The sequence below is a fragment of the Anopheles coluzzii genome, chromosome 3, assembly GCF_943734685.1.
Source record: "Anopheles coluzzii chromosome 3, AcolN3, whole genome shotgun sequence".
In the NCBI taxonomy this organism is placed as follows: domain Eukaryota; kingdom Metazoa; phylum Arthropoda; class Insecta; order Diptera; family Culicidae; genus Anopheles; species Anopheles coluzzii.
In genome coordinates, this window is record NC_064671.1 from 92,326,764 (window position 1) to 92,350,271 (window position 23,508).

Sequence of the window (23,508 nt, forward strand, 5' to 3'; positions counted from 1 at the left end):
GGTCAGACAGAGAGAAAAAGAGATAGAGAGAGAGCACGGATCCTTTGATACAGAGGATCAATAAACGCGCGGAAGGTCAAACGCGCCCGGTGCCTAGCACACACAAACGGAATATCTCGGGACTTTTCTGCAGAGTGACGCAGAGCAGGCCGCGAGAAGATTCATCAACAGAGTGCGTAGACATTCAAGACACGCGGCCAGCGTGGGTTGAGAGGAACGTGTAGCAATGTAGAATCTGCATGAGTAGTGTGCTGCTACTCTCTGTCTCTTTGTACGAGCATGTCGCTCAGTTCGTCTCTTGTGAGGCGTCAATCACAGGATAATCTTTTACTGTGTTTGAATTATGAAATCAATGTGTTTAACTTAATTACCGGCTATTGAATTCAAACAACGGGAATTTATAATTAAAAATCAAACGCAAACTGTTATTAAAAAAAAAGACTGACATTCTTGCTCCATTCTTTTCATTCCTGGCAACTGTCAACGGGACCAAGCAGAGAGCGGGTGCCAAATGATTGGTCAGCCCGATAAATATTGCTTGCTCACCGATTACTTCCTTCCAGCGGTTGGCCTTTTTTGTTTTGTTTTGGTATTTAACACACTGACACACAGGTTTTTTGGTGTTTCATTTTTGCCCGGTTCTTGAGTGCCGCTGCTCTCTGGGTGCTCCGAACAGTCGAATTCTTAGTTTTTTGAGTCTCAACGCTCGAAGGCTCGTTACATTGTAGCTAATCATTATGGCGAGACGCATTTGTGTGGTTTCTTCTTTGGGCGTCCTGACGTCACGAGAGGTAGGTGTGGTGGAAAGACGTAATTGAGGGAAGTAATTGTTAAGCATTGCTACCTCGTGTGTGTGCTTTATAAAGTTTGAAACTGTATTATTATTGCAGTTTCTTTAGAGCGCGATGTTTTTCTTGCAAAACGTTCACTTCTGTTCAGCGATTTTTTCATAAAAGAAGAAAATAAAACTAAGAAAACGTGAAAGTAATTCAGCACATATAAGTAAGAGCATTTAGAGCGGAAAAGGAAAATTAATGACGAAGAAACAGAAAAGAAAACGAACAACTCAAAGAAGACATAACTACGTAATGACATAAGCAAAGAGAAACACAAACACAGTAGAATGTGAATGAATGTGTACCCAAAGAATGCCTTCTCTTTGGTGTTTTGCTCTTGCTCGTGCAGAATATTCTCTTCACTTTTTTCACTCGGTACTTTCTTTCGGTGCTGCCCCAAAACCGGGGTTATTATTTCGTCCCAGTAATTACCCGCTTTTCCGCATGTCGCTCCCCAAAAAACGACCTTTACCTTCAGCTGCGAAAAAACCGGAAAAACGGCTCGGGGGTAGAACCTGTGCCAAAATATGCACAACCCCCTCTGTCAAACTCAAACGGTGCTAGTGTATCACGAGGTGAACCGAGAGGATGGGGAAGACGTTAATGTACTTCATGCCAACGTCATCGCTCTCTTCCTGCTCCTCTTCCTCCTACTCCTGCTGTATGAGAATTGGCGACCGCATTGTGAGTGGGCAAGGTAAAACTACCTCTGAAAAGGGGGAAGCTTCGCACGTTCTCGTCTCGTTCACGTTCACGTTCATGGCCGTTCAAAAGTTCGAAAAGTGGCCGTGGGAGGAGAAGGAGATGTTTAGCGTGGTGTGGAGTGTAACGAACTACTTCCCAGGTGACGCGATTTCAGCGAGCAGCAGCAAACACACTAACACGCGCAAAAGGCCTTGCTACTAGCGACCTCTTGTGTGCGCGGTTTTTTGTTGTTGTTGACGCGTCCGATTAGCAGGCCATCGTCTAAATGTCATTTCGTGTAGTGCTCGGTCGACTACTACTGCTCCCTACCACCGTGCGTGTGTCTCTCAAGCACACCTGTGTGTGTGTGTCTCTCGCAGTCAAGAAGTGTCATTGTCATTGCCATTTAGGTTTGCTCGAACGAAGCAGCAGGGAGAGGGTGGTTTGAGTTCGAACGCGCACAAGACAGCGAACCCCACGGGTCGTTGGAGAACCGTGGTTGGAAGTGTGCTGCGCGTGTGCTTGTCGATGCCCAGCGTCGTCTGTCTGGGAATCGATGAAACCGGTTCCGGAAATGGAATAGAAGGAGGGATGTCGAATGCCCGACATGAGCGTGGCGTGAGCGCAATATCAATGCCGCACCGTTCTGTCGCTACGAAAAATTGCCACCAGAGGGCAGAGTCTTCGGCGAAGGATTCCAGGGGAGCTCGACGGGACCAGAAGCGTAGGATAAGAACCGTTCTCAAGGTGTCGGTGGAGGGCAACCAACTTGCGGGCAATAAATCGTGAACCGCTTCATGGAACCGTCCGATAATAAGGTAGGAGCAGTGTGTTGATGACCTACGCTGGCTGTATCCGTAGGCTTTGCTCTCGGTGCAGGAATTCTAAGGTTGGCAAGGAAAATCGATCGCCAGCCGAGAGCTAAGATACACCCCACGTAATCATAATGACAGCAGACCAAAAAGACCACAAGCACTGTGTGTTGCCTACACCTTCATTACGTGTTTTTTTTACTGAGCACCATCGTCAGCAACCAGCACAGAACGCTACGTGGGGCCACTGCTGCTGCCGGTGCTGTTTTGGTATAAATTTAGAAATGATATTTGAAGCGCCTGCTATCTCTCTCACTCCGGCACGCTCTCGCTCTCTCTCCGTTGCACTCACATACGGTTCCGAATTTGTGCAATCAATGTGGCCGAATGATGAAATAATAAGAACAGCAGCAAATTTGCTCCTGTGACCTATTTCGCCCCGATGCCAGAACACTGAATTTTTTTCGTGCTGTGGTGTGTGCAATCCGTTTGGCAGTGCAGACCCGCTGAGCCCCGAGGAAAAAAGATGCACGGGGTGTGATATTGAATACCCCACCCCATCTTCCCTTTCGTATTGTCCGTCTTTTTTTTATTCTAATGTTGTTTGCACCTTTTTAATTCCGAAACATGGGGGTGTGACGTAATGATGGGATCGATTTTTCGTTGCCTGTTCCTCAAAATTGAATGATTATGAGGTATTAACACTTTGAAGGTTGTGTAGGTTAGATAATTTAGATGGTTTTGTCATGCCATTGCTCTATTGCAATATTTCTTTTCCATTAATTGATTCATATTTGTTAATTTCTTGATTTATTTTGTTTTTTATTTGTTTTCTGTTCATCTTTCATCTTTTTAAGAGAATTTATTTACATTATGTTTCATCTTGTGCATTTACTTTGTTCAGTTTTACATGTTGTTTATTTGTTTTACATGTTGTTTATTTGTTTCCTGTTCCTATACATTTTACATGTTTTGTTTTATGTTGTTTTATATGTTTCTATTTATTTAAAAGCTTCTTAATTGTATTTTTTTATATATTTTCTTTCTTTCCCTTTTCTGTACTTCTTTCGTGATATTCATTTTGCACCTTCTCTTAGTTCATTTGCTCACTCTCGGTGAATAGTTACGTAAACTTACCGCTTATCGATTTCTTCCCCGCTTCGCATGCGTTGTTTGCGGCCTCGGGCGGTGGCTTATTACAACTGCGAAGTATTCTCGTTCCTTTGTGCCCTCTATTTTGTGTAAAAAGAAAGTAAGCAAACGCCTGAAATCAACGCAAACAGCACCGTCTGTGTAGTGTGGTGGGGCAACCATCAAACGAATTTTCGGCATCGTGTGGCTGTGTGTGCGTATGTGTGGTGCGATTGTTATTTGCAAAAGCTGGGACCAATATATAAATTTCGCTTCATTTTTTTTCTTTTGTTGCGAGAAAAGATGCAGCAAGAAGAACACCCACAAAACGTGCGTGTATCATCATCCCTCGATCGTTCTATCTCGCCTGGGCGTTCGCATGCTTGCACAGTGCGAAAAAGCGGGATGGAAAAAAGTGAGCAAAATACGCAACTACGCCAGAGCAAAAGCAGGCAGGCAGCAGGCAGCGACTTCGGTCGTCGAGTGCGCGCCCGTTGATATGAATTCAAGGTTAGTCGGTCATTGACTTCCCCTCTCTCCCGTCAACCCCCCCACCACCAACACTACCGATACACTGCCGGCCATGCGCACACACTCGCTGCCTGTTGTGTACGCGCGCGATTCGAGTTTGCCTTCCCTCTGCTGAGTTTTTTTCGCACTTGGATCACTGTTAAGGGTTGTTAGGGTGGCTGAAGGGAGGGGTGAGTTGTTGGAAGAGAGTGCAACACGGGAGTACGTGAGCGAGGGGTTGGTTTGAGTTACGCGTTGATGGGGCTGGGGTAGATGGAGACGCACGCAAACTGCTAGTGAGTAACGCTCACTAAGCCGCTGAGAGCCTACGGTGCTGCTCCCCATTTGCTCGCTGCTGTCACTCACGCGCGCGTGCTCTTGCTCTCTCTCTATCACTCGCTCTCGCTCCCTCACTCATGTCGGTATCTCGCGTTTTTGCTCCACTTCTTCACGTGGGGCCAGCGGGAGCGCGCACGAGATGGAAGTCGATCGCCGGGTAAACTGGTAACCCACATCGGGCCACACCGGGCCAAACTCAAACAACCAAGAATGCGCCCGTTCCCGGCGGTGATGATCATGTTCTCTCGCTGGCGCTTAACACCGGCTGTGACGATATGCGTGTCTGCGTGTGTGCATGTGTTTGTGTTTCTGGTTTGTTGTGCTTTTTTCCCCTGCGTTATTCTTTCGTCGGGTAATTTATTTTGCTTCTGCTGATTAATGCTTTGTTCGATTTTCCGCTCGCCAGGAAAAGGCTGATGATTGTCGTTCTGAATGTACGCTCTCTTTCTCTCAGGCGCTCATAACGAGGCGAAAGAAAAGTAGATTTATTTTGAAACAATTTTGTATTGTTTGCTTTTTCTTCGTTGACTCGCTTTTAAGCCGAGAAACTGGGAAATGGTTTCAAGGAAATTTCATTGAAGGGCAGGGTGTTCCACATTCACATCGTGCAATGTTGCGAGTGAGCGAGAATATTTCATTTTCGTTTCAGTTATTGTAAACTCTTCCTTTACTAAATTAAATAAATAATAATACATAATTGGAAGAGAATAAAACAGCGAAAAGCACCAGAGAGTTCAGAGATGGTTTTACTTCACTCATCGTCCGTTGCTCGGTCGATGAGTTGGAGCCGAACTTTTCTTCAACCCCGTTACTACTGCATAACAATCACCGGGTTGGGTGCGCGCTGCAAAGGAAACCAAGGTCATAGCCCCCAAGTCGGCCATCGTGGCAGCCGGCCGCCTCCCTGACCGTGCACGGCAGCGAGAAAGAGTGAAAGCAAGTAAGCAAATTAGAGAGCCTTTCTTTTCTTGCTCCCTTCGCTAGCGGCTCTCAAAGCGGCAAAGATTGTCAATCGCCGGGAACGAGAGCGAGAGCGATTGCATTCTTCTCTCGTTCACACCCATCGCGATGGTACGGCGGGACTCCGCTGCACTGGAAATAGGCTGGAGTGGATATATCTGTTGGATATTTTCTGTTTTGTTGTTATATTTTCGTTTTCCATTGCCCCGTTTGCGCTCTGCTGCCTTTGGAGCACTCCGACGGCCACTCACTTGGAGGTGCACTCACCATGCCCGCTCCGTAATGGGGAGCTGCTGACCCCATGAAGAGTGGATGAGTGTCTTGTTGCCTTCCATCGCCTCAGTACGAGCGTTTAATGCGGTTTCCATGGTAATCGGGGCTCGTTTATGCTCAGCGTGTGTCCGCTCGAGTGTGAAGTTTTAGTGTGTGTGTGTGTTTTTTTTCTTTCTTCATTACTTTCATTGCCTTTGCTCTGCTCTGCGTTCACACATTTTCCCTTCGAGCAGGCGGCGAGCGATCGAGCGCAGAGAGATACGGTTCACTGGCACAGCGAGTGAAAAGGTGCTGTGAGGGGGGTTGGGGGGGGGGAATAGGGAGAAGATGGAGGAGGGGTTTAGAGAGCCTATGATCTTCTCGGGGCGAGCACCACTCGATTGCGGGTTAATGTACCACAGTTTATTTACTTTTACAATTTCCTTTCCATAGTTTTGCCTCCCTTCGTCTCTCTCTCTCTCTTTTCTCTTGGTCGCTCCATCAATTGACCATTCGACTGTTGATCTTAGGAGGCTTTCTTCGCACCTACTTGCTGCTGTTGTAAGTAGTCGAATCGTAGATCCGTCCAATGTCTATTTAATATGCTAAGGCTAATGTTTTTGTAGCATTAATTCGGTACATTCAGTGTTTTCATGTTTGTTTTCATTTCTTCCTTAGCTGCATTTTACGCAGTTTTTATAGCTCAAATATTCAAAAACCACAAAAAAATGCATCAAAATAAAAACAAAAACACATATCAACACATGAAAAGAGCATAAATATGCTTCTTCTGCCACCTTACTTTGGGGGCTTTTCTATTACCGTCAACACCGTCAAAAACTTTCGGAACTTTCGGGCGCGGAGGTCTTGCCCAGCCTGGCCGCATGCCATTGACCTCTGCTCACTTCGCAAAGCCGGCCGATCCGGACGAAGTCATTGGCCCTTGCACACACGAAGCCAATAGCAGAAGTGGATGAAACGGATGCGAAGAAGAAGGGGTGGGTCACTATCCCAAGACCTCTGGTGGGGTCCGGTCAGCCCGGATGATGTTTTCCACCGGTCACATTTGGAGGTGTTGTGCGCCTCCCGGCGCGGGGAGGTTGCAGTCAGCAGGCAGGTCGGCGCCATTGCACTCCCCGAAACGAATCAAACCTCGCTAAGCAGCCATCACTAGCAAAAGTGAAACGTCAACCGGGGGGGAGGTTGTTTGGGGGAATTTTATGGGATGCTTTGACGCATTTTGTGTGGCCCCGGATCAGGCTGGTTTGAAACAAGCCCGGGAACCGTTTCCATTTGGGACCGTTCAATTAAAACAGTTCATGCTGCTTGGTGGAGTACTTTCACTATACTGCCCGATGTGTGTGTTGTGCCCAACTAACAACAGCCTTCTTTAAGGAGAAGATGAGATTTGGTTCGTGTTTGGCTCATGCCTCTTGCGCTAGCAATTATTTGAAGATCGTTTGTTCGTGATCCGTACCTCCCCTTCGCCCCAAAAGCATCTGCTTAACTAATAATTCACAGTCTCGTTTGTCACGGAATTTACCCTCCAGCTCACGGCTGATCGCTCTCACTCCCTCTCACTCGATTGCCATTTTCAATTTTGCTATTAAATTATACGTTTATCGTTAAGCTCATTATTCGTCAAACAATTGTCTTCGGCCCATGCTCCCGTCCAAACAGGCCACAGTTTTCCCTTTTATCTACCCACACACACACACTCACCGGTCGCTTTCAAATTGCCTCAAATTGATTGCACATTTTCACAGCCAATGAAAATGCGGTAGCAGTCCCCCACTGCTGATCGGACGATCATCGAGCGCGAGAGAAGTTCATTGATTGTTTTGCTGTCGAGCTGAAAGTAAACTAATGGTTTAGTCTGCAAATCGGTTAGCCATATCATAATCGTAACAGTTTACGGCGGCAGCAGAGTGATCCAAAACTTTCCTTGCGCTAAACAAAACAAAAAAATGCGCAAGACAAACAAACACTGGCAAGGGGCGGTAATGAAGGCAACAGTTTTCGCTTTTTCAAAGTTTTTCCACTCAGTTGTGGCCCGTCGGTTTGATTGCATTTTCCTTTTTATTTCCCTTTTGTTTGGTTTGTTTGCTGCTCTCTGGCCGCGGCTGTGTGTGTTTTATTGTTGCTTCTGCTGTTGTTTTGTCTACTTTCTTTACTTTCTTCTTAGCCGTCGCTGCTGCTGCTATGTGTGTGTGTTTTTGTGTGTTTTCTTCTGATCATATTTATTTACTGCACAGTTTTTACTCTCCAGCCCCCTCCGTGCATCTCTTTTAACGCATTTTTCTTTGCTTCATTTTTCGTTTTCCCTCATTTGTGTTTTCGCTCTCCCTCTTTCTTTCTCTCGCACGCACACTTGAAGGAGGAAAATTTGTGCACCGTGGCGTGTCTTATGGGTCGTTGCTCGGCTTAAATTAAACTCGCCAAACCTCGCCCTCGCTCCCCACAGTACCCCTGCACACGTCTCGGCGAAACGAATTTTCCTTTGACTCACTTTTGCCTCGGCGAAAGGGGAAACGTTGGCAGCAGAGGAAGCAAGACAAAAAAAAAAAACACAAAAAGCCGCAAAGCGAATGCGAAAATAGTGCGTTTTTGGTGCGTACGGCGTGAAACACCCGGGGTGCGTACCCGGTGGGAAAATGGAAAGAAAAGCTGCACCACTTTTCATGCTGTTTTCACACCGATCCAATGAGCTTCTTTTGCTTCTTTTGGTGGTGTGCTGGCGCGTAGAGGTTAGTGAAACAACGGTTTGATGCGTTTGGTGGAGGGAGAGAAGAAAAAGTCGGTTAGTGAACTTTCGGTGCCAAGCAATGTATAATTAGAGTGCAATGGTGAGAAGCGCTTCAAAATATTCAAATGACTCAACTTTTGATGCGTCAAATTCTCTCTTAACATTACACAGTTTTCCATTGGCTTAAACCAGTTTCAGAGTTTACTTTATAATGAACAAAATACAACAAAACATTTATTTACTTTTACTTTATTTAAAGAATCATTTTACAATCAAATTGATCTTTCCAACCTCTAAAACTAAAGTACAACAACAAATATATGCCCCAGTATATAATTTTATCGTTTCAAAATTTCTCCATCTCCCTACCCCCTTCCTCTCCCCCCCCTCCCCCCCTTTATTCGCACCGGTGGGCAGAGGAAGGAAAAGCGAGAGTCAATGACTTAACCTTCACCGTCCAATTATCCGCGCCGGTTGAATGATTTTCCGATCGGTTTGCCCTCGTAGCGAAAGCGAAGCAAGTTGCGGTGGTGGTGGTGGTGGTGGTGGTGGTGGGTCGGCTGAGGGAATAGAAGCAGAGTGTATTTCCTTTCTCCTGCCACTCGTTTGGAAAATACCGATCGCTCCCGTGGCAATATCCCCCCTAGTGTGGTCTACCGAAGCATTATCACTTTCCCATTGGAAAGATAAAGCGAGAGACGGAGAGAGAGCGATAGTGCAGTTGGTCGCTTCCCTCTTTAGCGCACTTTCTTCAGCTCCTCGTCCGCATTGCGATGGTTCGATCTTTCATTGGCGCTCTCGGTGAAAAGGGGGAGGAAAAAACAATTTTTACGTTCGTCGCTATCTGACGATCAACTCTACGCTGGATAAACAGCTCATCCAGCTGCTCATCCAGCCACTCACTCAGCCACTCACCCGGCCTGCTTGGGGAGCATACAGTGAGGAGCGCAGATGAGCATTCTCTTTCTCTCAGCGCTGGAAGATCTTCACCATGATCTTCGCTCCATCGCTCTCTCTCCCTGTCTCTCTCTCTTTCTCTCGCTTTCCGTCTCACTCGTTCGCTAGCGAGAGAGCCGGGCAAAACCGCAAAAGGCATTCGACCGCGCGGAAGGTGGAATAAAATCGTCGTCGTAGGTCAGTCACCCGACCGCGGGCCGTGTCCGTCCGTCAGTCAGCGCGAGGGAACGCGCGCCGCGTTCGGTAAAATCAACCGAGAATGAAGGGAAAACGCAAACCAAAAAGCCAGGGGCGAAAATAACAACTTGCCATGAAAACTGTGCTCAGAACGGGCGATAAAAGCAACGAAACGAAAGCAATATACATACAAAAAAAATAAGCAAGAACGAGAACTGGAAACAGCAAAACTCTAAACTGGAGCTCTTTAGTAAGAGGTGGGAAAATTGTGCCTTTTCCAGTGCGTTTTCTTTAGAATGACTTCTTTGCATCGTTCTCGTTCTCCCTGGCTTGCCTGCCTGCCTGCCTGCCTGCCTGCTTGCCCCCGGGGGCCTTGAGGTGAATGCAAATATACATGAAATCTACAGAAGCGAAGTTGTTGTGGCACTCTGTGCTGCGTAGAGAGTTAGGGAGGAAAGGAAGGAAACGCACAGGGCCCCAGAACGAACCACATATTTCTGCTCCGTGCGTATGTGTGGCTGCGCTTGTGCGGCGACTGTTTCGGGAAACGAGAAGTGCGTTTTGGGGAGGAATTCTTCTTCCCGTTTTGGGCTCACAAACTGCTTGGGTTTTAGCAGCAATATAGCAGTAGCGGCAGCAGCAGTCGCTTGCCCATCGTGAGGTGTGTTGACCTCTTTGCATTCGTTTCGTTGAACTTGTTTTCCACTTCTTGCTGCTTCTTCTCTTGCTGCGCGGTGATGTTTCTATTGGTCGTTTTCTTGTGCTGCTTTCAAGTTCTTGGTCTGCCTTTTAGTGGCGGAGTGTGTGTATGTTTTGTAATTGCGCGTTACTTTTATTCCTTACCGGGGTTGTTTACTCCAGGTTTCCTCTTCGCTTGCTTTTACATGTTATTTGGTTTGTTTCTGCGTCGGAATGAACTGTTTTATACATTTCTTTCTTGTATTTTGTTTTGTGTGCTTTATTTTACCGTTTTGCTAATATACCTTTCATTTTTATTGTTCAACTTGCAAATAGTATTATATTTTTTTAGATTATTTAAGATTGTTTTTTTATTTGTTTGCTTTGTTTTGTTTATTGAAGATAAATTTAACTATTTTGCAAAACAGTATTTCTCTGTTCAGTGAACTTGTATAAATTGAGAATTTACTTAGTAAAGTTGCTCATGTTTTTTCTAGAACAGCAAAGCGAAAGCAAAACAATAAAGTGTAACCGAAAACAACAGAAAAAAAGAGATCAAAAAAAGCAAACTTCTGCTGCTTCCTGTTGTGTTGTTGTGCTTTCCTTCGCCGCTCTCTTGATTGCGCTGTACGCTGCCTTTAAATTACGTCCCAACCCAAAAGCACGCACACACGGTGCGATGATGGTCCACGTTCTTTCGGCTTCGATTGCGTAAAAGTGCCCAAAGTGCGCAAAAGGAACTTCACCCCCTGACCCTCCTTCTCCTCCTTAACTAAAAGTAAAAAAGCACACACACACACACACACACCTCAATTGGGAAGGAAAACAATTGAAAGCGGAGAAAACGTTCGAAAAAGCGAAACAGCAACCGAAATAACCCCTCCCGCGGCCAGGAGAGGAGGCCGTCCAGGGAGAATGTTTTTAAGTTCAAGGCAAAAACGGCGACGACGATGTGTGTGATGGTGCGAATCCATTTGAATATGATTTTGGGGAGGGCAGAATAATGGAAGAACAAGGAGGAAATAAAAATAGAAAACAAGAAACGCGTGTATTCTCACTCTCTCTCCCGCGATCGTGCGCGTATCGCTGCGATTGCGTACGCAAAAATGCGTAAGAGCGTTTCTTGGGAAAAAGAGGGAACATGAAACCACCACCACATCCCAAGTTCGGTCGGGCCTGTCTGTGCTAAGTCGACAATCGACACTGCTATTCGTCTATGGGGTTTCCGAGACAAATGGCGTGTCGGGTTTATTTATTTCGTGTTTGGAAAGGGTTCGGTTTGGTCGACCCGCCTCGCGAAGTCACCGACTGACCCTGACCTCTTTGGCCGGAGCGGCATTTGAAGAAGGAGTGTCCTTTGAAAGTTCCCAAAAATTTATTCCATTTCGCAGTGGGCCATTCAAATGAGCCACTGAAGAAGTCATCCGTAAAAGGGCGTTTGTAAATGTGGAAATGGAACTGGAACTAAATAGAAATGTTCAAAAAGCTTACAAGAAAGACTAGAGAAGCACAGAGCTAACAAACCATTGCAATAGTTTGATAAAACTAAAAGCAAAAACATGAAACATACAAAGCACAGTTGGTAACAGATGTAACAAATTCAATCAAAAAGTCACGGCACCGACGAACGTTTCACATGCCATTTATGATCGCCAGTCCAATAAAGTAACAAATCTTTGACGAAGCTGTTCGCCGTTAATTAATTCTGAATTGGCCCTGTTGGTTTGCTGTTTTGGGGCGTCCAAGAAGCGCAGAGCCGTGCCGAAGAAGCGTGCAAAAACCCCCCTTCCTTCTCCTTCCTTTCCTCCCCTCCTTTTGCTCCACTTACGCACAGAACTGGCCAACATTGCCGCGGCTGTAGTGTGTGTGTTTGTGTCTGTGCGCCGCTTTTTCGCTTGCGTCGCATGTTTGCCCTTGAACCTGAAATTCTCGGTTGTTTCTCTCTATCTCTCTCACTTCTTCTCTTGCTTTTTCGATGGCTGAAGTTGTGTGTGTGTTCCTCGTTTTTTTTTCGATGGTTCAAAATGAAAAAAAGGAAACAACAACGAAAAAAATGGCGACTTCCAATTTATGTGCGATTTTTTATACATTCTGCTTGTGTGCTGCTTCCTTTTAGTATTGGTGCTGTCTGTCTGTCTGATGATGATGATGATCATATGGAAGCCGTTACAAGAAGTATGTGTGGACCATTTATTTTGACCAAAAATCATTCTCATCTGTGTATTCTCGCTCGGTCTCTCTCTCTCGCTCTCTCGCTCTTTGTATCTCTTTTGGGAAAATGTTGATCAATTTTGGGGTGGTTTGGCAGAGTTTGTTTGGGGGATGCTTGAGCGTTGTTTTGTATTTTTAAGCACATCTTCCCCTGCGCTCCCTCTCCTTCCGCGTGGTACTTCACCCCGAATCAGTGGGTCGATTAACAGGCCACCTGGCTTCCTCGTTTGCTTCATCTCGTTTAATTCAAAGTTTGTTTTTTATTGGGAGAATCGAAGGATGGATATTATTAGCAAACGGGAGGTGTTGGTGGTGGTGAGGTGTAGTTCAAAATAAACATAGACTGGCCTTCAGAAAAGCTCAAGTGGCGTTTGTTTTGTAATACATTCTCGCTGGCCCCGTACAGGAAATTGACACCCTTTGGCGATCATTTTTATTCCTCCCAAGTGTTCGATGTAACCATTCCTGTTGACTTTCTTATATTAACTTTAGAACGTTCTTACCACAAAACCAGTCAAAAGGCAAAATTACACCACTTGTGTGTGTGCGTGTTTAATTGGAGCACAAGTAGCGAGGCTTTTTTGCAACGCCACGGCGCCTTCCTTTTTGCCCTTGAATTCTTTTCGGCCAACACCTTTTTTGGGGTCGGCCGTGCGCGACTCACCCCTGCTCGTCATCTTTGTTATGGCCACCAAAAGCAGCAAGCGTCCGTCGGTGTGTGTGTGTGTGTTTGGCTGTCGCATTCACCTTCACCTTGTTCTTCGGAACAGGAACCGACACCATTCGCGCTTGGGAAGGAAGTTCGCGAAACCGAAGAAACCGAAGAAGGTTTTGTGGTTTTGCGTTCTGTTTTTAGGAGAGAAGGGTGTAAAGGGGGGGGAGGGCCTGTAGTCCACCAAAACCATCAATTAGAGGGGTTTGGGAGGGGAGCAGAAGAAGTTCTCGGTTTTCGGTGGTCGTTTCGTTTTAATATATGATCGCCTCCAATTGAGATACTTTTGAACGTTCTCTCGCTCTCTCTCACTCGCTCTTCCCTTGCTCTGTCGCGCGTGTGTGCTGTTTTTTTTATGATGCGTTATTGTGTGGCGTTAGCCATGACCGAGCCCTTCACCGGTCGACTACCCCATATTCGCTCTTGCTCCATCGCAGCGCCGGCCTGACCTCAAGAGATGGCGGCGGCGGCGGCGGCGGTCTCTGCACCATTATTCATCTTCAAAAGCGACGACCCTCTCTACTCGCGGTTCTTGTGTCGCGATGATCCAATAGGTGTGTGTGTGTGTGTTTTGCACAGGTTTTTGTTGGCCGGTGAAGGCTAGCAGCAGCGCGCTGTTGTGCCAAAAACGGATGACGGCGGATGATGTTTATAACGCAATTTTCGGGGGGTGGAAGAAGGTACGAACGATTTTTGGATGAAGGATTTTTCCGGTTCTCTACCCCTTGCGCGGGGTGAATGAAATGTACAAGGATGGGCTGGTTCATTGATTTGTTCGGAGCAGGTACACTTGTCAAACCACAATTCTCGATTAATGATTAACGAAAATGAAAAGTCTAACGGACAGTGAATTTAAACTGAAATAATTGTAATATTCTGAAGCACGTAACGGTCAATTTATGGTTCGAATACGATGCAATATCGAGGCAATCATTTGAAACACAAAACCTGTTCTATAAACCCATTTTAAAGAAAAAGCATTTAAACTATCAGCAGGAAAAGTGACTGGCTTCCTTCGCCTGATCATGCTGCTTTTCCTTTGCTGCTCCCGTCAAAATCCACCCCTCCACCTTTTCTCTCCTCTTGCTATAGGAGCAAGGGAGAAGGATGCCGGGGGTGGTGAGCAAACCGATCGCCTTCAAACACGGTCACTCACACCGCAATCGCACCGCGCCGCACATTTCATAATACGCAAGCACGCGGCTCACAAGAACTCTCTCACTCTCGCTCTCACGCGGGCGCTCTCACGAGGTCTCCTTGCTCCCCCCCACTCGCGCTCATGACCTTCAATTTTCGACGGCGGCCTGCTTCGACTCGGAACCGGAGCGAGTGAGTGACTTTTATTAACGATTTTCCTTTCATTGGCGTCGGTCGTGTTTTTCGAAGACGCGCGCGCGCTTGCTCTCGACCACCTCGGCCCACCGGGTGGTGTGTTGTGTGTTGTGTGTGTCTTCCCATAACGCCAAAACACCGCGTGTTGACGGCAACAATTTGGATAAAACGCTCAACATCAGTGCCTCCAGCAAAAGGTGTGAAAGTTTCAAGCAAAAGTGCAAACAAAAGTGCAAAAGTTAATCGAGACGAAAGGAGGGAGCATCGAAAACTGATCTGTGACAGGCCTGTGTTCCCTCTGTCTTTTGGCGTTTGTGTGTGTGTTAATTCAGTTGTTTCGAAAGGTGTAAAAGTGACGAAAACTCAACGGAAACTCGCTAAAGTTTTCCTCGTATCATTTTATTAGTTAAGTGCTTTGTGATTTGTTTGCGGTCGAGCGCCGAGCAATGTTTTGAGCATTGGATGGGTGTGTGTGCATTGCAAAAAGTGCCTCAGGATAACGAGTATAGTTACGCAGAAGGAATATAAGGAGCGAAAGAGTGCGGCGCCTTGGTGCATATTTTCCTACAATTGAATGAAGAAAGCGCCCAAAACTTGGTGCGTTGGCTTGTAGGAATATTGTGTGTGCGTGTGTGCGTGCTTAAGCTGCCTTGCCTTATCTACCGTCTCCATGTGCGCGTTCGTGTGTGTGGGAGAGTGTAAGTGAAATGTTTTGAAATAAAATAAAAACGGCAGAAAGCAAAATATTAATAAAAGAAGAAAAGAAATAGTGAAAACGTTCCAATCGTTGTTGCAAACCGTGGGCGCCGGAAGAAAGTGGATGGAGCAAAAGTGAAGCGCGCTCTCTCGGCCGTGTGAAGTGAAGCGACGAGGAGTTAAAGAAGGTTATATGGCAAAAATGTGTTTCGCCACACGCGCTGGCCGTCTACGGTTTAGTTCGGTTCGGTTCGGTTTGGTGAAAATTGAAAAGTGAAAAGCGCCTCAACCTTCTATCAGTATATCATTCGTTGTCGGGCCCAATCGTAGGCAAACAATAGCGGCAGCGTGCAAATAGGGTAGCCAGAGCCCCCGTCCTTCCCAGAGTGCATATCCGATTCAAGTGTGTCACGCCGTCGATACAAAGCACAGATCCACATCATGCTGTCGGACGGGTATCATCATCATCCGGTGGCGCTGCACCAGCATCAGCACCACCACTATCAGGTGCCGGCCACTCCGTCCGTGATAAAGGAGAACCATCTTGTGGCAGCCACCACGACCACAGCGACCAGTGCCGCTGCAACGAGCAGCGTGCCGGAGGGTTCGTCGTCTCCTTCCGCCGAGCGGCAGCTGCAGGTGCCGAAAGTGTCCGCCGGTCCGAATCCACCGACCTCACCGCCGGTCATCGCGTATCACGCGGTGCACGGTGGCAGCTCCTCCTCCGTCTACACCAGCCACCCCAAGATTCTGCACTCGATGAAGAGCATCTCGGCGGACGTGGCGGCCAGCTCCAAGGCGGAGGATGCGCTCGGGCATTCGCACCATCATCCACATCATCTTCACCACCACCATCACCAGCTGTCGGTGTACGGTCGGGGTGGACCACCACATCAGCAGCTCCAGCACCATCAGCATTCGTCGAGCGTGGTGGTGGTCGTTCCCAAGCAGGAGTCGGCCTCCTCGACCACGGCCGGTGGCGGCGGCGGCAGTCCACCAACGACACCGCCCGTCATTATGGATAACAGTGTGGCCAGCTCGAGCAGCAGCAGCGGCAATGGTGGCGTCAACAACACCTCCACCAGCGGCGGCAGTTCCAGCAGCTGTTCACCCGGCCCGAAAGGCGAGCCGGACTTGAACATAGGTAACCACGTCCAAGATGCGGTGGGGGAAATGTAGAAGGAAAAGAAGGCGCTCCCAAAATTGAAACTGTCATAAGAAAATTAGCAATTGTAATGTGTTTCCTTACACCCCGTAATTCGGATGCAAATCCCACGTGTTTGCCACCCCTTAGACTAGACTGTAGAGGGAAAGTAAAACTGCAGCTGTGTCGAAATGGTGTCAAGTTCAGTTACACTCCACAAGAGTGAAAGAGAGAGGGTAAAAGAGCGCTCTTTGAGTGATCTAGAGCATAAAATAGGAGCCAGGATATATGCTGAAAGATGACGTAGACACGTAGGGTGATAATTATGCGTGACGGGCACATTCACCTGACGTGGCTTTTCGGTGGCCCTCAATTCATAACTTTTAATTGACCTTCTTTTGGTTTTGGTGTGCAGTTGCATACGAGCCGGAGCCGTCTTTCCCCTATTAGCGAGCGTTTAACAAAAAAAGTCCCCCTTTAATAGGACGCATAACACGCTCTAGAACGCAGCGGGGAAGAACGGAAGCGGAGGCATCCCTATGTGTGCAACTGTACATCGCACAAGTGTTGTTGACCTTTTTTTTGTGTCGCTGTACCCTTGGCTAGAAGCGAGCAGCATAAAAAAAATCGTGTCTAGAATGCGTTCCTGCATGATGGCGCTTGAGAGACAGAGGGAGAGCGAGCGAGCGAGAGAGAGAGCGAAATAGGGAAGCATACAAGTGGATGTGTGACTGTGTGTGGGTTTGGAAATAGGGGTGAAAAACCAGCACACGGTCAAAACAGTACATTGCCCTTCATGCTCTCACACGCTCTCCTCTCTCTCGCTCTCATCTCACGACGGTCACTCACCACTCGCAGCATGCCATCTCGCTCGGTTTTGCTCACTGCGAAAGTGCGTGTGCGGTGAGCTCCCTTCTCACTATGGAACTCGCGTGAGTGGTGGGAGAACAATCCAAAAGGCTCCTTTAGTTCGCGTGCGAAAGAAAGAGATGTCCTACTCTCTTTCGCACACGCAGCATGATTGAAGGAAGCATAAATTGTGAGTGCCCTATGGGGTGGTGCGCCTTTTTTTCTAATAGGAAACATTATAATGCTCCTATGGAAGGTGGAGAGCGAAGAGCATGAAGAATTCCTCTTACCCTCATCCCCCCGTCCAGTCCCAACCGGAGCAGCTCACCACTGGGGCCGCTTTGCTCACTCGCACTCTGGGCCGCTTTGAAGCTGGTTCCGGGTGGCGGTGTGTGAAGGTGTGTGGCGCCGCTGGACCCGGATGGTGGCGCGCGGTGCGGTGTGGGCCTCACGCGCGCCATGTGCGCGCCTTTTTCATGCCAATGCCCTCGCTGCCGCAAGTCGTTGACCTTTTTTCCGTTTCACATCGCATTCTCGGTGCGATGCGGGGTCGTCGTCGTTTTAGTCGTCGTCGTCCGTCGTCGTACGGTTGGGTGCTGTTTGCTGGCTTTCAGTAATAGTAGGGAGTTTGCTGCAGTTTGACAGCGTGCGTTTCATTTATTAACTTTTAAACTCTCTCTCCCTCTGTGTACAATCTGCATGTGATGGAAACGCTGGATGTGTGTTGCTTAATTGTGCACAATTAACTCCTACAACAGCAACACTGTTTCCACAACACAACCCACCGAGGTCTCAAGTGCATCAGTTTTTAATTGGCTTTTGCTCACGTGTTTGCAACGATAACCCATAATTGCCTGCACCTGTTATCGATAAATGTAGCAATAAAACACGCTTTAATATAAATTTGCTAGCGGCTTGCAGCAAATGCTCAAATCTCTCACTCGCCGCCGACGCCGCTAGTAGTGAGAAACCTTGAAATCGCTCGCTTGAGCACGTGAGCGCGCAGTGAGTGGTTCGCAGTGAGCGGCACTTGCAGAAATGCGCCTAAATGTCTGCAATCAGCGCAGCATGCGGCTAGATTGAGCCCCGAGTTTATGGAGGCAGGTGATGGATTTGTTGAAGGTTTTGGTTTGTATTTGAGATAAGGCCCGCATGGAAATATGTTACGCGTGTGTTGGTTAATTCGTTGCAATATGTTTTCTTTACTTTATTCAAAATAAGGAACAATTTTAATGTGATTCGCTCCTTTACAACCATTTTTAAGGTATTTTAAATATTTTTGACATATGCTTGTTCTTGTTTCAACGATTTCCCCCTCTGCAACAATTGCGGGTGTTAAAATTGAACAAAATCAACAAAAAGACGGAGAAAGTGGTGGCACCCTCGCTACTGCAAGCAACACAAAACAAAAAACCCAAAACTGCTCCGAAAGAGGAGGCACACGGTGCATTAATTCGTCGACCTAAGATTTCGCTTTCGCCCGCGCGCAAGTGACGAAAAGAAATCCTCAAACAAAACACGCGAGGGTGACCTCTTCCCCGTTCACCCCCCCCCCCCCCCGTTTCCGAGGGCGTTTCGTGGTGTTCGAGAAAGTAATGGAATAGGTAGAGTAGACTCGAAAAAACACGCGCACGAAAGACAAGATAGAGGGTGAATTAAAAGGGACCGATTCCGCCCGATCGGTGCCCTTTGTGCCCGCAGAGGGTGCGCTTTTACCTCATGACCTAGACAACGCTGGCTCACCATAGAAGCGCAGCCTAACGTTCCAAACGTCGCCCTCCTCATCGGCCCTTCTCGCTTGCACCTTCTGCCGAAAAAAAGGGAAAAAAAAGAAACAAACAAACCAACCCGGTGCAGCATAGTTCCGGCTCTGGGCGTGCGTGCGCCCGCTCACACCCAGAAAAGAAGGGAAGAAAAGGGTCCGTTGACCTCGAAGTCGCTCGAAATCGGGCGTGTGTGTTGCGGTGTGGAGCGGTGGAAGCGGGACGAACGCTTGTCTGTTTATTTTCGAGCAGAGCAGCAACGATAATGGAAGACGCGAAGAAGCTGTGCGCCATGCTTCTTCCCTATGCCCATCTCCCTCCACGAGGATGTTATGTTTAGCGGGCTGGGTCAACGAACCTGTTTCCCTGTTTTCTTCTCCTCGGTCGTGTCAAATCGTTTCGAAATTTCGGAACCAAAGCAGCAGCAGCAGCCAGAGCTGTGAAGCTGAAAGTGAAAACGGTCCGGGCCGCGCCGGCTCCGGCGTGTGTACACACTTTCATTCCATTCCATTTTCTCCCGGTACGATGAACCCCGGGGTTTTTGAAAGTGTGTGACTCTCACCCCCTTCGGCCCTCGTCTCGTGACGCCGAGTCACGTGAGGCTGTCGGGTTGTAGAGGAAATAGTCAAGGAAAGGAGCACTGAGCTGCACGATTTATATGTTAGCAAGCGCGAAAAATCAATCCATGTCTTGGCACATATAAATTACCATACCCAGAGGAGAGTGCCTCAGATGTATGCTAACGAAGTAATCTGAGGATCTAAGTGCTGTTGGGAATGTTCATCATTCGAGATGATTTCGTAGTTCAAAGGGATTGAAGACAAAACGCCCTTTGTCGTCTGGCATTAATGTTCAATTTCGGAAGAACCTAAGAGAAACCATTACCCTCAATGTAATGTTGCTAATCAGAGATTCATTTCCATCCCTCCAGTTAACCCCTTGTTTTGCAGTCGGTTAAGATGGGCACTAACATCCCATTGAGTGACATCGATCGGCACTGAAAAGCAACGAAAAGTCTTGCCAGAGAGGCAGGCGGTGGAGGTGTGGAAACTTTTACTTTTCACTTTCATCGCGCAGCCCCGGTTGGTGGCCGTTGAACCTGTTTCTCTCGGCTGGATGACGACGGTGCTGGAGGTGATAGTTTCCAATTCCGTCTCCTTCTCGTATCGACTCGACGTGATGTCGTCGTCGTCTGTGTCGTCTAGCCGGTACAAAATTAAGCATCCTCCAATTGGAGACTCTCGGTTGGGCAGAGGGCGGCTCTCCTGCACACCGGCCATCTTCCTCGTAGTACCATCACACTTGCCGCAGTAGTTTGAGATTTGTCTTGCGAGTACGCTGTGTGTGTGTTTCCCTCGCTTGCTCTCTGTTCCTTGCTTCAATGCCTTCATCTCGATACAGTCGGGGTTTAAGCATCGTTTTAAAGAGCTGACTGCTGTACGTCCGTGTACACCCCATCCCAAGTAATTTCGAAACATACGCATAACGACCTCAAGTCACTACTCACCCAACTCACACACAGCGCAAGCGAAGAAGGACGCAACAGCGGCGGGGTGGTTCGCCTTCGAGCGTTCGCATGCAGCCGCATAATTCGAGCACTGGGTTAACGAACTTCGTAGTAGGCTAGTTGGGGTTGGCAATGGTGATGGTGATGGTGGTGGTAGTTTCGTGCGTGTGTCTGTAGTAACATAGTCACCGTTCACCCACCGCCAACCCGCGCGCTTCTCCCTCCACTCGAGGACATGATTTCGAATTTATCCGACGGGTCGGCATGGTGTGCATAATGCTCTCTCACCCTGCTTGCTTGCCCGCTCTCTGCCGCCAGTGTTGGCCTTTTGGGGGGCGAGTTCAACGAACTCCTCTCGCACCGCAATAAGAAGCGGGGTTTGGGCGAGAAAGTCTCACACACATAGTGGCGATCGAGGGCGGAAAGTGAAACTTCAACACATCCTCCCAAGGCGCGCGCGGCGTTTGTGTGTGATTCGGGCGGGGCGTGCTCCGTCGTGCTCCGTGTCACGTGGTGTGCCATTTGAATGCAATTTTCGGGGTGGGGAATAGGGGGGGGATGTTTGATGGAGCATATTGCGCCTGTCTTTTCTCGCTCGGTTCGGTTCCCCAATGCTCTACTGCGCTGCTCTATGGTTTAATGACCTTTTTCTCATCACATTTTATGGAAATGTATGGAAATGGAAATCTTCGGAAGCATTCGATGCAGTTGTTTTTTGTGGGTTACTGTTCCTTCACCACGTGGTAAGACAGATGAATGAATTAAATACGACATCTATGAAAATTACACATTTTTTTTGAAGACATTGGTTGAAGATTGGAACTTTTGTTATGAAGATATCAAGCAACTCAATGCACCTCAATGCCCAAACTTTTTTGGGATTCTTGTTCCACATTTAAACGCTCTCAACAACCCGGTGGATAGTGGAAACTACAACTTTGTAGACCCTTTTTTTGCACTTCACTTGCAAGCGACCCCATTTCGTCTCCCGCAGCCCGTGTGAGTAATCCCAAGCGATGACAAATCCCAAGTCGCACTCCGCGCGGTCGGGATGACGATTTTGTTGTTTGAAGTGCGCACCACAGGAGGAGGCAGAGCACACAAAGCGCACGAGCTGTCACGTGCATTCGGGCAGATCGAGCAGAGAACACCTGCTTTACTGCTAGTGCAAACAGCTTCAGCCTGCCCATGTTTGCGGTCTTATCACTTCGGCTTCGGCTTATCAGAGACACGGGAGTGCATGTGTGCGACCCCGATCGGGAAGAACTGTGTCGAGTTGCTCTTTGGAGTAAAGCTGCCATCCGGGTCAGCTAAAGCTTGGCGGAAGTGATTGAATGGATTCGAGATAGTTTGATAAAGGAATCGATAATGTTTGATGATCGTCTTCCCTTACTTAAAGATCAACTGCTGCTCGCTTTTCCTTCCATTGATTTTGCTATTTGCCTTTGGAGGAAGTCATTCACCTTCCAAGCTGGTGGCGAAAGACTCTACACACACAAAAAAAGGGAAAGTGTGGGCCAAATCCCCCCCGGGTCAACGAACACCGATTTCACTCCCACTGCTGCCCTGCCATTCAATCAACGAATACTCCCCTCCCCCCTCCCTCCTTCCCAGCCCTCATTTGTGTTCGCCTGAACCAGTTCCCGGCGGTGGCCTCGTTGTTTGTGAGATGCGCGTCCTCCGGGGGTGGTACGCCTCACCAACCACCTCCCTTGTTGTGCCCCTACATCAACCCCCCCCCCCCGAAGATTAACAGCCACAGCCCGAAAAAGAGCTTTCGCTTTCGGTTTCCCGTGTCTATGATACTGTGCACGTCCGTGTGCGCGGGTCATTCAACCGTCGCCGTAGACAGAAAGCCAAAGGAAACGCATTTCTCTTTCGCTCTTTCTATCTCTCTCTCACACACACGGACAGCACAAACTGTCTGCTTTTTTGTGTTTGTGTGCCTGATAATCAGTGAAAGTGAAACTATTCCCCCCCCTCACTCCTGTCTCATTCGCTTCGATGGGTGGTTTCACTTGGAAAAAGAAAGTGCACGATGGAACGATGGAAAAAAGGCACACAAACACAGAGAGCGAAGAGATACTTGGGATCCGCCACCATTGGGCACACCACCGCACACCACCGTGTTGCTGCTGCTCTCTCGGTCACGCGGACTCCGAAACGTAACGAGCACGAAAAATGAACCGAAAACGGAACGGCGGAAGCCAATCCATACCTGAAGGAGGGGGAGGATGAGGAGCAGGTAGTGGGAAAAGAAAGTCACTAACCCCTCTCGGGCTGGCTGGCGGGAGCTGAAGAGCAGAGAGCTTGTTTTCGATGTGTTGCAGCGCATAGCAAGCTTTGGTTGTATGATACAAAATAACAGCAAATGTGGGGCTTCATCAAAGGCAGTTGGAGTTTCTTGGTAACAAAAAAAAGAGAAGAAAAACAGATGAAGATAGAAAAGAAAAAAAAGAAGATTAGAGCAGAAGAGAAGAGTAGGAAAAAAGAGTGAAAGAAAAGAGAAAAAGAAAAGAATAAAAGAAAAGAGTAAAAGAAAAGAGTAAAAGAAAAGAGTAAAAGAAAAGAGTAAAAGAAAAGAGTAGAATAGAAGAGTAGAAAAGATTAGAAAAACACAAAATAGATGTGAATAGTAAAATACGATACAACAATAGCTTCTCTAAACACAAAATTTTTGCATTTTTTGTTTGATTATTTTCGTTTTCTATTCTTTTCGTTTCATATTTTATCTCTTTTTATCTTTTGCTTTATACTATAGTGTTCTGGTTTTACTGTTTACTGGTTACTGTTTATTACGTTTATTGAGTGTTATCTTTTTTCTTCTATAGTTTTACTCATTGTGTTTCTTACTTTTAAGTTACTTATTTAATAAGTTTAACTTAATGCACTCGTTTTCTCATTTTATCATGTATATGGAGCTCTCGTAGTATGTGCCCTCCTCCAAATGTTGACTTTAAAAGCACAACCCTTCACTGCTCGCCCGCTTACAAACCGCATTTACAAGCGCTCATTACAAAACCTTCCCCCCTTGTTATTATGAACACTTAAATCTAATGAAAACAAAACCGGGCGACTTGCTTTCTCACCCAACTCCTACTTGCACTCTTCGCTTGGTGCAATAGAGCGGCTGAGTGCACTAACCCTTCCCTACCTCCCCCTCCCCGTACCTTGGCGGATTGGAAAGCATTTCTTTTCGAATGCTTTCGGTT

The 23,508-nt window shown here is 47.5% G+C and overlaps 1 protein-coding gene across 7 annotated transcripts in view; it reads left to right on the top strand.

Moving 5' to 3' along the window:
* Nucleotides 1-23,508, top strand: part of LOC120959062 (ecdysone-induced protein 75B, isoforms C/D) — an 89,269-nt gene that overhangs the window by 18,945 nt on the left and 46,816 nt on the right. Inside the window, exon 1 of one of the 7 annotated variants that reach the window (XM_040382207.2) lies at nt 14,342-16,177. The exons of the other annotated variants lie outside the window; for them this stretch is intronic. Coding sequence (XP_040238141.2) covers nt 15,475-16,177 — 703 coding nt within the window. The 5' untranslated portion in view covers nt 14,342-15,474. Of the gene's footprint in view, nt 1-14,341; nt 16,178-23,508 lie in introns of those variants that run through there. 7 annotated transcript variants of the gene reach the window in all.